Raw genomic sequence first — 13,002 nt, forward strand, 5'->3', positions numbered from 1 at the left:
TATTTTTTTTACCCAAATAACTTCATAAATTTAATTTACCATATCTCTGCTTTATTTTGCATTAAAACTTTATTCACCCTTTCATGTTTTTCACATATTAGAATGTTAATAAGTCAAACAGTAATTTTCTAAAATTTCAAGAATATTTCCAAAACACATTTTTCAAGGGACAAATTCAGTTCTGAAGGGTTCTTGAAAGGCCTCTCTAATAGAAACCCCCATAATTCACCCCATTCTCAAAACTGAACTCCTGAAAGAAGTGAAAACAGTATTTAGGAAGTTTCTTAATCCTTTCAGCATTTCACAGCAATTAAAACAAAATTGAAGCCAAATTTACACTCTTCGATTTCTGTCACTAATATATTCATTTAGCTCTAGAATTTACACATTCACAAGATAACAAGGATAACAGAGAAAGTGTATTCTACAACCTGTTGCGCAATTTCTTCCGAGTGTGAAATTATCCCACATGTGGATGTAATCTAATGTATGGCCACACTGTAGGGTCCAGAACGGAAGGCACACTATTGGGATTTAGGAGGGCAGATTTTGCTGGAATCTGTTGCAGGCACCATGTTGCATTTGCAGAGTCCCTGAAGTGCCAGAATAGTGGACCCACCCCTCCACAAATGACCCCATTTTTTAAACTAGACCCCTCAAGAAATTTATCGTATAGCATACCTCCCAACCGTCCCGATTTCCGCGGGACATTCACGATTTCGGTGACGTGTCCCGCAGTCCTGGTTGGAGGGAGGTATGTCCCGATTTCAACTCAGATCTGCGTCCAGAGGACGCAGATCTGAGTTGAACACATACGCGGCTAAAGCAAGGAGCTGTCACAGCTCAGCTCCTTGCTTCGCCGCTGCACACCGGCTACTGGCTGTGTAGACGCGATGTGATGACGTGACATCGCATCAAAAACTGTGTGCGAGAGAGAGGTGCGGAGAGAGAAGAGGGGGAGCGAGGAGAAGGTAAGTGTAATGTGTACACTGAGGTGGAACGTGAAACTGGGGGCAGATGAAGGAGAGGACAGCATGACACTGGGGGCAGAGATGTGGGGACATGAATCTGGGGGCAGAGATGAAGAGGACATGAATCTGGGGGCAGAGATGGAGAGGACATGAATCTGGGGGCAGAGATGGAGGGGACATGAATCTGGGGGCAGAGATGGAGGGGACATGAATCTGGAGGCAGAGATGGAGAGGATATGAATCTGGGGGCAGAGATAGAGGGGGGACATGAATCTGGGGACAGAGATGGAGGGACATGAAACTGGGAGCAGAGATGGGGACATGAATCTGGGGGCAGAGATGGAGAACATATGAATCTGGGGGCAGAGATGGAGGGGGGACATGAATCTGGGGACAGAGATGGAGGGACATGAAACTGGGAGCAGAGATGGGGACATGAATCTGGGGGAAGAGATGGGGACATGAATCTGGGGGCAGAGATGGGGGACACAAATCTGGGGGCAGAGATGGTGGACATGAATCTGGGGACAGAGATGGAGGGACATGAAACTGGGGGCAGAGATGGGGGACATGAATCTGGGGGCAGAGTTGGAGGGGACATGAAACTGGGGGCAGAGATGGAGGGGGGACATGAAACTGGGGGCAGATGAAGGGTGTATATGAAACTGGTGGAGAGATAGAGGGGGGGCATATAATTTACAGGTGACTGTAGGAGGATTATACTGTGTGCGGGCACATGAAAAATTAATGAGAATGGTCGGAGTCAACACAAAAGTGGGCGGGGCTAAATCTGCACATTTTGTCCCTCTTTCAATTCTTCAAAAGTTTGGAGGTATGGTATAGTGATTAGAGATGAGCGAACACTGTTCGGGTCAGCCGATCCCATAGAAATGAATGGAAGCACCTGGCACACAGACTTTGCCGGCGGCCGGCCGCTTAACCCCCCGCGTGCCGGCCACTTCCATTAATTTCTATGGGAGCGTGCTGTGAGTGTGCTGTTCAGAACGGCTGTTCCGAATAGGGTTCGCTCATCTCTAAAAGTGATTACTTTATTAGTGTATTTATTATGGTATTAGTGATAAACCAAATCTCCAATTATTGAAATTGATTTTAATGTTAGAAGTTGTGCAGGGATGGAATTCCACCCTTAAATTTGGAAGGGATTCTACAGGCTGAGTTATCAAAAAAAAGAAGGTAATCTACATGTGTTAGATACATTGTATGTGGTCGCTTTACACTAAAATCAGAGAATCGCTATTCTCAATTTTTCTGAATCCTAGGACAGCACACCATTAATTTAACTCCCAGTAGGAGAAGGGTTTTTCTTTCAGTTTTTGTAGTTATTGTTGTTAGGTGAGGTTCTCCAAGATGAGGACATCATTTTCCACATTGGGCCCTCGTTTTTTTTCCTCTAGCTTGTTTGTCTCATAGCTCCGGGTCCCAAAAGGTTATAACTAAAAAATATACCTGTTCCTGCAAAAAAGACGCCCTATACATCCCCATACATGGAGGTATAAAAAAAAGTTACGGGTGTCAGAATATGACAACTTTTAGAAAAAAATAGAACATTTTGGCACAGTTTTGGAATTTTGTTAAGGGGTTAAAAAGTAAATAAAACCATATGAATTTGGTATCCTCGGAATCGTACCAAAACATAGAATACAAGTGACATGTAATTTTGGGTGCACAGTGATCACTGTAAAAATAAAGCCCGTAAGAAAGTCGTACAAATGCACTTTTTCTTCAAATTCTCCCCATTCAGAATTTTTTTCCAGATTCCCAGTAGATTGTACAGAATAATTAATGGAGACATCATGAAGAAAAATTTTATCCCACAAATATTAATCCCTCATATGGCTCTGAGAGCAGAAAAATAAAAAAAAATTATGGGGTTTCAAAGGGGGAGAGTCAAAATCAAAAAATGCCTGCAGCAGGAAAGGGTTAAAAGGGGACATACTAAAAATCATAAAGAAAAAGAATGAACAATGTTATAAATTGCTAAAGGGCTCGACCCACATGTGAACAAAGGGGCGGATTTTGACCGCGGATTTCACTTCAAAATCCGCCCCTTTACAATGGTGGTCTATGCCGACCGCTGGGCTTCTTTTTTTCCACTAGTGGCGGGCTGCTGCTAGCAGAGAAAAGAAGCGACATGTCCTTTCTTCAGGATGAAGCCGCGGCGCGCTGGACCGTGGCTTCCGCCTAGCGGCAGCACCCGCCTATGTCGGCTCATTCATTTGTGCCGACATAGGAGGGGAAAGCCGCGATCGCGATGGTCATGGCAGGCGGGTTTTGACCAGAGAGAGACGCAGCTCGACGCGTCTCTCTCTATGTCAAAACCCGTGCGGGCGCCCCACGTCTGAACTAGCCCAAGCTGTTATAATTATTAAGATGAGTATAATGGGTTTCTAGTTGGAGCCGGACGGATGGGCACCGCCTAGAGGAAGACTCCCATGACGCTGTGTGGTTGGACGGCAGCCATTGGTGGATGCGAAGGAGAGGCATGGCCAAGCTGGGTCCGGGTCACACGTGTGGCTGGAGGAAAAAGGCCGCGAAGTGGAGTGGCACTTGCGGTGAAGAGATCCAAGGGGCGACATCTACTCACCCTAACGCTGTGCAGCATGGCAGAACTGGAAGCGCTCATCTCACAGCTGAGAGCCGCTGCGGATGAACACGGCTTGGAGTGGATGCAGGCACAGTTGGTAAGTCTGCTTAGATGGCCTGAGGAGATGTCAGCGGTTGTTCCCTCCACTTCATCTAGATGGCTGCGGAGGACCAGGCCTCCGGTGCGCCTAAGCCCAGACGTGGCCCCACGAGTCAGACGCCGCAGAAGGAGCCCCTTACGGGACCCTCTGCCCCAGGGCTTTGGTCAGACAGCGCAGACCAGGCAAGCCAGGGATGGGAGGAATCCTAGCAGATGGCGGGACTCACAGAGGAGGCGGCAGGCCGCACCTCCTCTACGTTCTACAGGCGACGCTGAAGCAGGCCCAGGTACAGCAGAACTGCAAAATGTGGCTACCATCCCCAGCAGTCCTGCTCAGCTTTCAGGAATATCGGGAGACATGTGGATACAGGCGGTAGGCCCTCAGCCGAATGCAGGATATGGATATACAAAAATTTCCAACCTGGGCCTAAGAAATAAAAGTCTGTACTTACCCCCCAAGAACAATCCCCCCATTGAGACATATGTGTCTCTAGTACAAAGGGACGTACAGACCTTACTACATGAGGTCACCTTAGGCAAGTTTAAACATCATTCAAATACCTCTCAGGAGGAACGTGAAGCCCTAAAGGAACTGCAACACAATAAGAGTATAATAATTAAGCCAGCTGACAAAGGTGGTGCGCTGGTAGTCATGGACAAAGCGGACTACATTGACAAAATTAAACATCAATTACAGGATTCGAACACGTACCAGTTATTATCTCAGAACCCTACATCTCAGGTAGCTACTCTGATACAGACTAAATTACAACATTACTTACAGAAAGGTATTATTGACACAAAAACAGCCGAATTCCTTACCAACCACCACCCCATCACCCCAGTATTTTACATACTGCCTAAAGTGCACAAGAGTTTACATAAACCCCCAGGCCGCCCGATTGTAGCTAGTAATGACTCTATTCTAGCCCCTCTCTCTAACTTACTTGAACGCATCCTTACTCCACTGGTACGTACCACTAAGTCATTTCTCTTGGATACCTCCCACTTCATGGACACCCTCAGCACCATTTCACCATGCGCTGCAGACTCAATCTTAGTCACATGGGATGTCACTAGTTTGTACACCTCAATTCAACATGAAAAGGGCATATCAGCTACAAGGGAATTTCTCTCAGCTAACAACTTCACGGATGAACAGTTGGATTTCTGTATAGATCTGTTACACATCATATTACACAACAATTTCTTTCTCTTTGGGGATGACCTATATCTCCAGATCCAAGGTACGGCCATGGGGTCAAACGTAGCACCACCATATGCTAATATTTACATGCACATATTCGAACAGAATTACATCTATTCACACCCATTATTTTGCCAACATGCCATTTATTGGTGTCGATATATAGACGACATCTTTTGCGTCTTAAACGGCCCTTTAGAAAATTTACTTATTTTTCACAACTATCTTAATAATGTCTACCCAGAATTACAGTTTACCATTCATCATGACTTTCAAAAATTGAATTTTCTTGACACTTGGGTGCTGAAAGACGACATGGGCACATTAAATTTTGACCTATACACCAAACCAACAGACAGGAACAGTCTTCTTACATACAATAGCAACCATCCCCCAAACACAAAAAAATCACTCCCAATTTCTCATTTTAAAAGAATAAGACACATTGTAACCAATAGACAGACCTGCCAAGAACGCCTTGACGAAATGTCACAACGCTTTTCCAATAGGGGTTACCCACATAAGCTACTTCAAGAAGCTCTCACACATGATTCCAACTCCAACAGGGAAACAACAGCTCGCACTGCACATAGGGTTCCCTTCATACAAAAATTTCACCCATTATCTCAGAAAATAAACAATATTGTACGCAAGCATTGGCCTCTCCTACATCGGGTAAACCCTGAGATTGAAGAGTTTTAAAAAAAACCTTTGGCCAGTTATAAACGAGAGAAAAATCTCAGGGACTTACTTGTCAATGCTGACATTGGCAGCACTAAAATAATTCCGAGACAGACATTTTTAGCAATCACCAGACGTGGTACTTACCCTTGTCTCCACTGCATACAGTGTTCAGCTGTTATTAAGAGCGACCATTTTCTTCATCCCCACACGGGACGACGTTTCCCTATTAAGGACTATTTTACTTGTGACTCATCATTCGTGATTTATTTGATCAAATGCTCTTGCGGACTATTGTATGTGGGATAAACCACACAGCACATACGACACCGGATATCAAAACATAAGTCCACAATTCGGAACCACGTAGACTCCCTCCCAATACTGGCACATTTTAGCAAGGCGAAATACAATGTGTCTCAGTTATGTTTCCAGGTCATTGAACATGTGAAGCACCCCAGAAGAGGTGGCAATCGTATTGCCCACCTTAAGCAAAGAGAGTCCTACTGGATACATATGCTTAATCTGATCGAACCAAAAGGCCTGAACAGGGTCTACGACCGGACCTTTACTTTTTGAAATATCAAGCATCTCTAATAAGGTTTTTCACATAACCGGGATCCAAACGTTCTGCAATGGAGTTAAGAAGAATGTATTATTCATCTATTAATTGTCATGTCATACTTGAATAACATATGTGACTTTTTTTAGGGGACGCCAGCTCTTCATCACTCTCTCTATATATAGTTTACGATTATCACTGCAAGTCCTAATATATTTCTTTATTCTGTTTTTTGGGTATAGTATAGATATACTGTAGCATAAGATAGCACTGTCACGGGATGTTTAGAGTCTATATTATAGGCCATGTGTAATATATATTTTGTGTGGAATGTATTCTCTAACCTGTTGTATACATCAATGTGTTGGCTGATTAGGGTCTAGTGTGTTAGCACATTGTATGCAAATGCCTCTAACTAGTGAGGACAATTGAGGACAATGGGTGTAGATAATCTGAATTCAGCTTTCAATTTGGCTTTCCCGATCTGTGCCCCGGGTGAAGAGCTATTGGTGCCGGTACCGTAACTCTTCACAGTCAGAAGGGCGTTCCTGACAGTCAGGAACGTCCTTCTTCCCAGCAGCGCCTATAGTGCTGTGTGAGCCCCCTCCCTCTGCTCACAGTACTCGTCCATAGAAGAGCACTATCAGGAGGGGAGGGAGCGTTCCTCCCCGCTCACACAGTATAGCGATATAGGCGCTGCTGGGAAGAAGGACGTTCCTGACAGACTGTCAGGAACGCCCTTCTGACTGTGAAGAGCTATGGTACTGGCACCAATAGCTCTTCACCCGGGGCACAGATCGGGAAAGCTGACAGTGCGCTGAATTCAGCGCACTGTCAGCTTTCCAGTGGTATATAACACCGCCTGTGCCCAAACCCATGAAAGGTCCTCTTTAATGCTAGCAGGCTTCGGGCCTATATGGTAATGCCCAGACATCACGTGGTCTGGGATATTACCATATAGGCCCGAATCCTGCCCTAGCAGTACCATACAGGCCAAAGCCTGTGTTAGCAGTAACAGGCTATTACTACTAGCACAGGCTTCGGGCCTATATGGTACTGCTAGGGCAGGCTTTGGGCCTATATGGTAATATTCCAGACCACGTGACGTCTGGGCATACCATATAGGCCCGAAGCCTGCTAGGAGTAACATCGGATCCCGGAGAGGTAAGTAACATTATTTATTATGTTCCCTCACCTCCCCTGAGGCTCCGATTATTATACTCGGAGGTCTGAATAATGGCAGTAGTGGGATCGCGGCCTGCCCGAGCCTACTCACTGCCGGCCTCCGCGGCCTATAGTACAAGGGGAAGCGGGGGCGGCAGTGAGCAGGTCTGGGGAGGTAGGTAAATAGGCTGCTACCTGCTGGAGATACTCCAGCAGGTAGTGGCCTATTATAAAACAAAAAAAGAAGTTTTATACTTACCGGTCTTGTTGTTGCTCCTGCCGCCTCCGCGATCCTCTTCCTTCTCCTGCAGGCTGACATCTGCGTAGGCGGCGTCACTAGGCCACCTACGCACGCTGATACTACTCAGACATCTAGGTATCAGCGAGCGTCATCACGTGTGACGCCGCCCACGCTGATACCTAGACGTCTGAGTACGTATCAGCGTGCGTAGGTGGCCTAGTGACGCCGCCTACGCAGACGTCTGAACCAGTGCAGAGAGAAGCAGCTCTCCTGCGCTGGTTCAAAGTAAAAAAAAAAAAAAAAGTAATAAAAGAAAAAGAAAAAAAAGTCGCCCGTGCGCCGCCCCCCTCCCGTGTGCCGCCCAAAGCGGCCGCCTCACGTCGCCTCATTATAGGTGCAGCACTGCGTGAGGGGAGGCTGCTGGAGCAGCGCTGCTCCAGTGGCCTCCCCAAACCACCGCTCGGTGCTAAGCCAGTCCAGGACAGCTTGCCCTGGACTGGCTTAGGGAAGCATAAATGCCGCCCTCCCTGAGGCCTTGACATAGCACCGCCTGAAGCGCTTGCTTCAGGTCGCCTCATAAGAGGTGCGGCACTGATAGATATAGATTTTATTACATATAGAAGATTAAAAAAGTGAAAAAAATAATAACAATCCAACAAAAATATACAAAACATTTTGGCTTGATAAATTTGCTATTTACTTGCTGTATTTGCCCACTTACATCTTGCATTATCACATGATAATTTGGAATATATTATCCACATCTCTATAGGGAGTGGGGTTAGCGGTATTGACCTATTTATGGGTGTTCCTTTGACTGTTTCCCCTGATTTGTATATTTTTGTTGGATTGTTATAATTTTTTTGATTTCTATATCTATATATTTTTATATTTTTTCCATCTTGAATTGTTTTTTGGTTCTTGATTTATTATATTTTTTTGAGCTACAGCTGTTATTTTAGGTACATTGTTTTTTGGTTACATAGGGCCTTAGCCTGAGGCCTCACATTGCAAAATCACAGGGTTTTGGCCGCGGCAGAAACACAGAGGCAAAAAACGCTGCGTTTTACAGTACCAGCAAAGTGTATGGCTAATCCTATCCACATATTGCAGAAAAAAATCTAGAGGAAAATGGTATCATGGCAGTTAAATCTATGGAAATTGAAGGGGGGAACAACGGCATGAAATTGGGGACAGAGATGGGGGGAAATGAAACTGTGGGCAGATGAAGGGGGAAGAACAGCATGACACTGGGGCAGATGAAGGGGGTAGAAGGGCATGACACTGGGGCAGATGAAGTGGGGGACAACTGAATGAAACTGTGGGCAGAGATGGGGGGACATGAAACTGTGGGTAGAGATGGGGGAACATGAAACTGGGGACAGAGATGGATGGGACATGAAACTAGGGGCAGATGGAAGGGTGATATGAAACAGGGGGCAGAGATGGGGGGAAAGGAAACTGGGGGCAGAGAAAGGGACATGAAACTGGGGACAGAAGAAGAGGAGCAAGAACAGCGGGGACTGGACCAGCGGCAGCAGATCTGTGCAGCTAAGTGGACACCAGGGGGGACTAAGTAGCCAGAGGATTTTTTTTAAATCACTACACAGTGTGGAGTCTAACAATTAAAGTGTTAAATTTTTAGACTCCATGTTGTGTAGTGAATAGGATTGTTTTTAAAATCCAATCTTCGATTATTAAAAAAATCCATTGACTTGCATCGGAACTGGGATCAGGATCGGGTTTGAATGGAAAATGATCGGAAATCGGATTTTAAAAACTATCCTGAAATCTCAAGATCGGCTCAACCCTATTCGTAGCTTTAAAAAGTAAATATTAAAAAGTTAAACTGTTAGATTTAATGATATATTAGCACAGCTATTCCTACGGTGGTACGTCATGGGCTTCACAATGGTTTTTTTTTAAAAAAACAATAATATATTTTTTAATTGGTTATTTATATAATTTTTGTATTGATATACTAGGCTTTATTTTTATACTTAATATCTGGGAAAATGTGAAAAAGGGAAAATAATTTTTTCATACATTTTTTCCTAATTTTTATAGCTCAAAGTGTCACTGAAATAATGTTTCTCTACATTATGATTGTTTTTATATATGTCATATATAGTTTAGGGATGTGGAGAAAGACCTAGAAGCTGCAATGTGGGTTATCGGTGGTATTTTTTTTTTTTTTTTTGCTTTTTTTTGTTTTATATCTTTAAACTAGGTTCAAAATATTTATCACCATAAAATGGAAGCTCGAGATGGGTTGGTCATAAAACCTCTTGGTTGTCCATAATCAACAAGAAGATTTATTTAATCAATTCCAGTCTATAAGATGAAACACAAAAAAAATTACAGAATGCGTCTCCAGATCATTCTAAGAGTGCTGGGTCAGCGATTTGCTTCAGTGATAGATTAATACACAAAAGCAAATGGAGTCAAGACATCAATTATTTGCCTACTGTTTAGGCTTGTAGCGATTCTCAATTTATCTTATGTCTTTGCAACTCATAATGTATTCACTAGAGATGAGCGAACAGTGTTCTATCAAACACATGTTCGATCGGATATCACGCTGTTCGCCATGTTCGAATCGAATCGAACACCGCGTGGTAAAGTGCGCCATTACTCGATTCCCCTCCCACCTTCCCTGGCGCCTTTTTTGCTCCAATAACAGCGCAGGGTAGGTGGGACAGGAACTACGACACCGGTGACGTTGAAAAAAATAGGAAAAACCCATTGGCTGACGAAAACATGTGACCTCTGATTTAAAAGAACAGCGCCGCCCAGCTTCGCGTCATTCTGAGCTTGCAATTCACCGGGGACGGAGGTTTCCGTCCATTTAGCTAGGGATTAGATTCTGGTAGGCAGGGACAGGCTAGGATAGGAAGGAGAAGACAACCAACAGTTCTTATAAGAGCTAAATTCCAGGGAGAAGCTTGTCAGTGTAACGTGGCACTGACGGGCTCAATCGCCGCAACCCAGCTTTCCCAGGATCCTGAATGGAATACACTGAAAGTGTATTCCCGTATACCCTATATACCCCCGATCCACGTTCCAAAGGTGTGCCCCCCCACCTCCACCCCAGAAACTAACTTGAATTCACTGTAAGTCCCCTAACAATAGAATTGGGGTTACATACACCCTCAATTCTTGCTACTGGTATATAGTGCCAGTTTCTGACTGGGAAGTCAAAGAATATATTGGGGTTACATACACTCTCAATTCTTGCTACTGGTATATAGTGCCAGGGTCTGACTGGGAATTCAAAGAATATATTGGGGTTACATACACTCTCAATTCTTGCTACTGGTATATAGTGCCAGGGTCTGACTGGGAATTCAAAGAATATATTGGGGTTACATATACCCTCAATTCTTGCTACTGCCATATAGTGCCAGGGTCTGACTGGGAATTCAAAGAATATATTGGGGTTACATATACCCTCAATTCTTGCTACTGGTATATAATGCCAGGGTCTGACTGGGAATTCAAAGAATATATTGGGGTTACATACACCCTCAATTCTTGCTACTGCCATATAGTGCCAGGGTCTGACTGGGAATTCAAAGAATATATTGGGGTTACAAATACCCTCAATTCTTGCTACTGGTATATAGTGCCATTTTCTGACTGGGAATTCAAAGAATATATTGGGGTTACATACACTCTCAATTCTTGCTACTGGTATATAGTGCCAGGGTCTGACTGGGAATTCAAAGAATATATTGGGGTTACATACACCCTCAATTCTTGCTACCGCCATATAGTGCCAGGGTCTAACTGGGAATTCAAAGAATATATTGGGGTTACATATACCCTCAATTCTTGCTACTACCATATAGTGCCAGGGTCTGACTGGGAATTCAAAGAATATATTGGGGTTACATATACCCTCAATTTTTGCTACTGCCATATAGTGCCAGGGTCTGACTGGTAATTCAAAGAATATATTGGGGTTACAAATACCCTCAATTCTTGCTACTGCCATATAGTGCCAGGGTCTGACTGGGAATTCAAAGAATATATTGGGGTTACATATACCCTCAATTCTTGCTACTGGTATATAGTGCCATTTTCTGACTGGGAATTCAAAGAATATATTGGGGTTACATATACCCTCAATTCTTGCTACTGCCATATAGTGCCAGGGTCTGACTGGGAATTCAAAGAATATATTGGGGTTACATACACCCTCAATTCTTGCTACTGGTATATAGTGCCAGTTTCTGACTGGGAATTCAAAGAATATATTGGGGTTACATATACCCTCAATTCTTGCTACTGGTATATAGTGCCAGGGTCTGACTGGGAATTCAAAGAATATATTGGGGTTACATACACCCTCAATTCTTGCTACTGCCATATAGTGCCAAGGTCTGACTGGGAATTCAAAGAATATATTGGGGTTACATATACCCTCAATTCTTGCTACTGGTATATAGTGCCATTTTCTGACTGGGAATTCAAAGAATATATTGGGGTTACATATACTCTCAATTCTTGCTACTGGTATATAGTGCCATTTTCTGACTGGGAATTCAAAGAATATATTGGGGTTACATATACCCTCAATTCTTGCTACTGGTATATAGTGCCAGTTTCTGACTGGGAATTCAAAGAATATATTAGGGTTACATACACCCTCAATTCTTGCTATTGGTATATAGTGCCATTTTCTGATTGGGAATTCAAAGAATATATTGGGGCTACATACACCCTCAATTCTTGCTACTGCCATATAGTGCCAGTTTCTGACTGGGAATTCAAAGAATATTTTGGGGTTACATATACCGTTAATTCTTGCTACTGGTATATAGTGCCATTTTCTGAATGGGAATTCAAAGAATATATTGGGGCTACATACACCTTCAATTCTTGCTACTGCCATAGAGTGCCATTTTCTGACTGGGAATTCAAAGAATATATTGGGGTTACATATACCGTTAATTCTTGCTACTGGTATATAGTGCCATTTTCTGAATGGGAATTTAAAGAATATATTGGGGTTACATACACCCTCAATTCTTGCTACTGGTATATAGTGCCATTTTCTGACTGGGAATTCAAAGAATATATTGGGGTTACATACACCCTCAATTCTTGCTACTGGTATATAGTGCCAGTTTCTGACTGGGAATTCAAAGAATATATTGGGGTTACATACACCCTCAATTCTTGCTACTGGTATATAGTGCCAGGGTCTGACTGGGAATTCAAAGAATATATTGGGGCTACATACACCCTCAATTCTTGCTACTGCCATATAGTGCCAGTTTCTGACTGGGAATTCAAAGAATATATTGGGGCTACATACACCCTCAATTCTTGCTACTGCCATATAGTGCCAGTTTCTGACTGGGAATTCAAAGAATATATTGGGGTTACATATACCCTCAATTCCAGGGAGAAGCTTGTCAGTGTAACGTGGCATTGACGGGCTCAATCGGCGCAACCCAGCTTTCC

General features: G+C 43.7%; 1 protein-coding gene across 1 annotated transcript in view; it reads right to left on the reverse strand.

Annotated features, from left to right (window-relative positions):
• Positions 1-6,146: 6,146 nt before the first annotated feature.
• Positions 6,147-13,002, reverse strand: part of LOC142201165 (speedy protein 1-A-like) — a 33,538-nt gene continuing 26,682 nt past the window's right edge. The window contains exon 5 of the mRNA XM_075271992.1: positions 6,147-6,193. Coding sequence (XP_075128093.1) covers positions 6,147-6,193 — 47 coding nt within the window. The remainder of the gene's footprint in view (positions 6,194-13,002) is intronic.

The sequence above is a fragment of the Leptodactylus fuscus genome, chromosome 4 (assembly GCF_031893055.1).
Source record: "Leptodactylus fuscus isolate aLepFus1 chromosome 4, aLepFus1.hap2, whole genome shotgun sequence".
NCBI lineage: Eukaryota > Metazoa > Chordata > Amphibia > Anura > Leptodactylidae > Leptodactylus > Leptodactylus fuscus.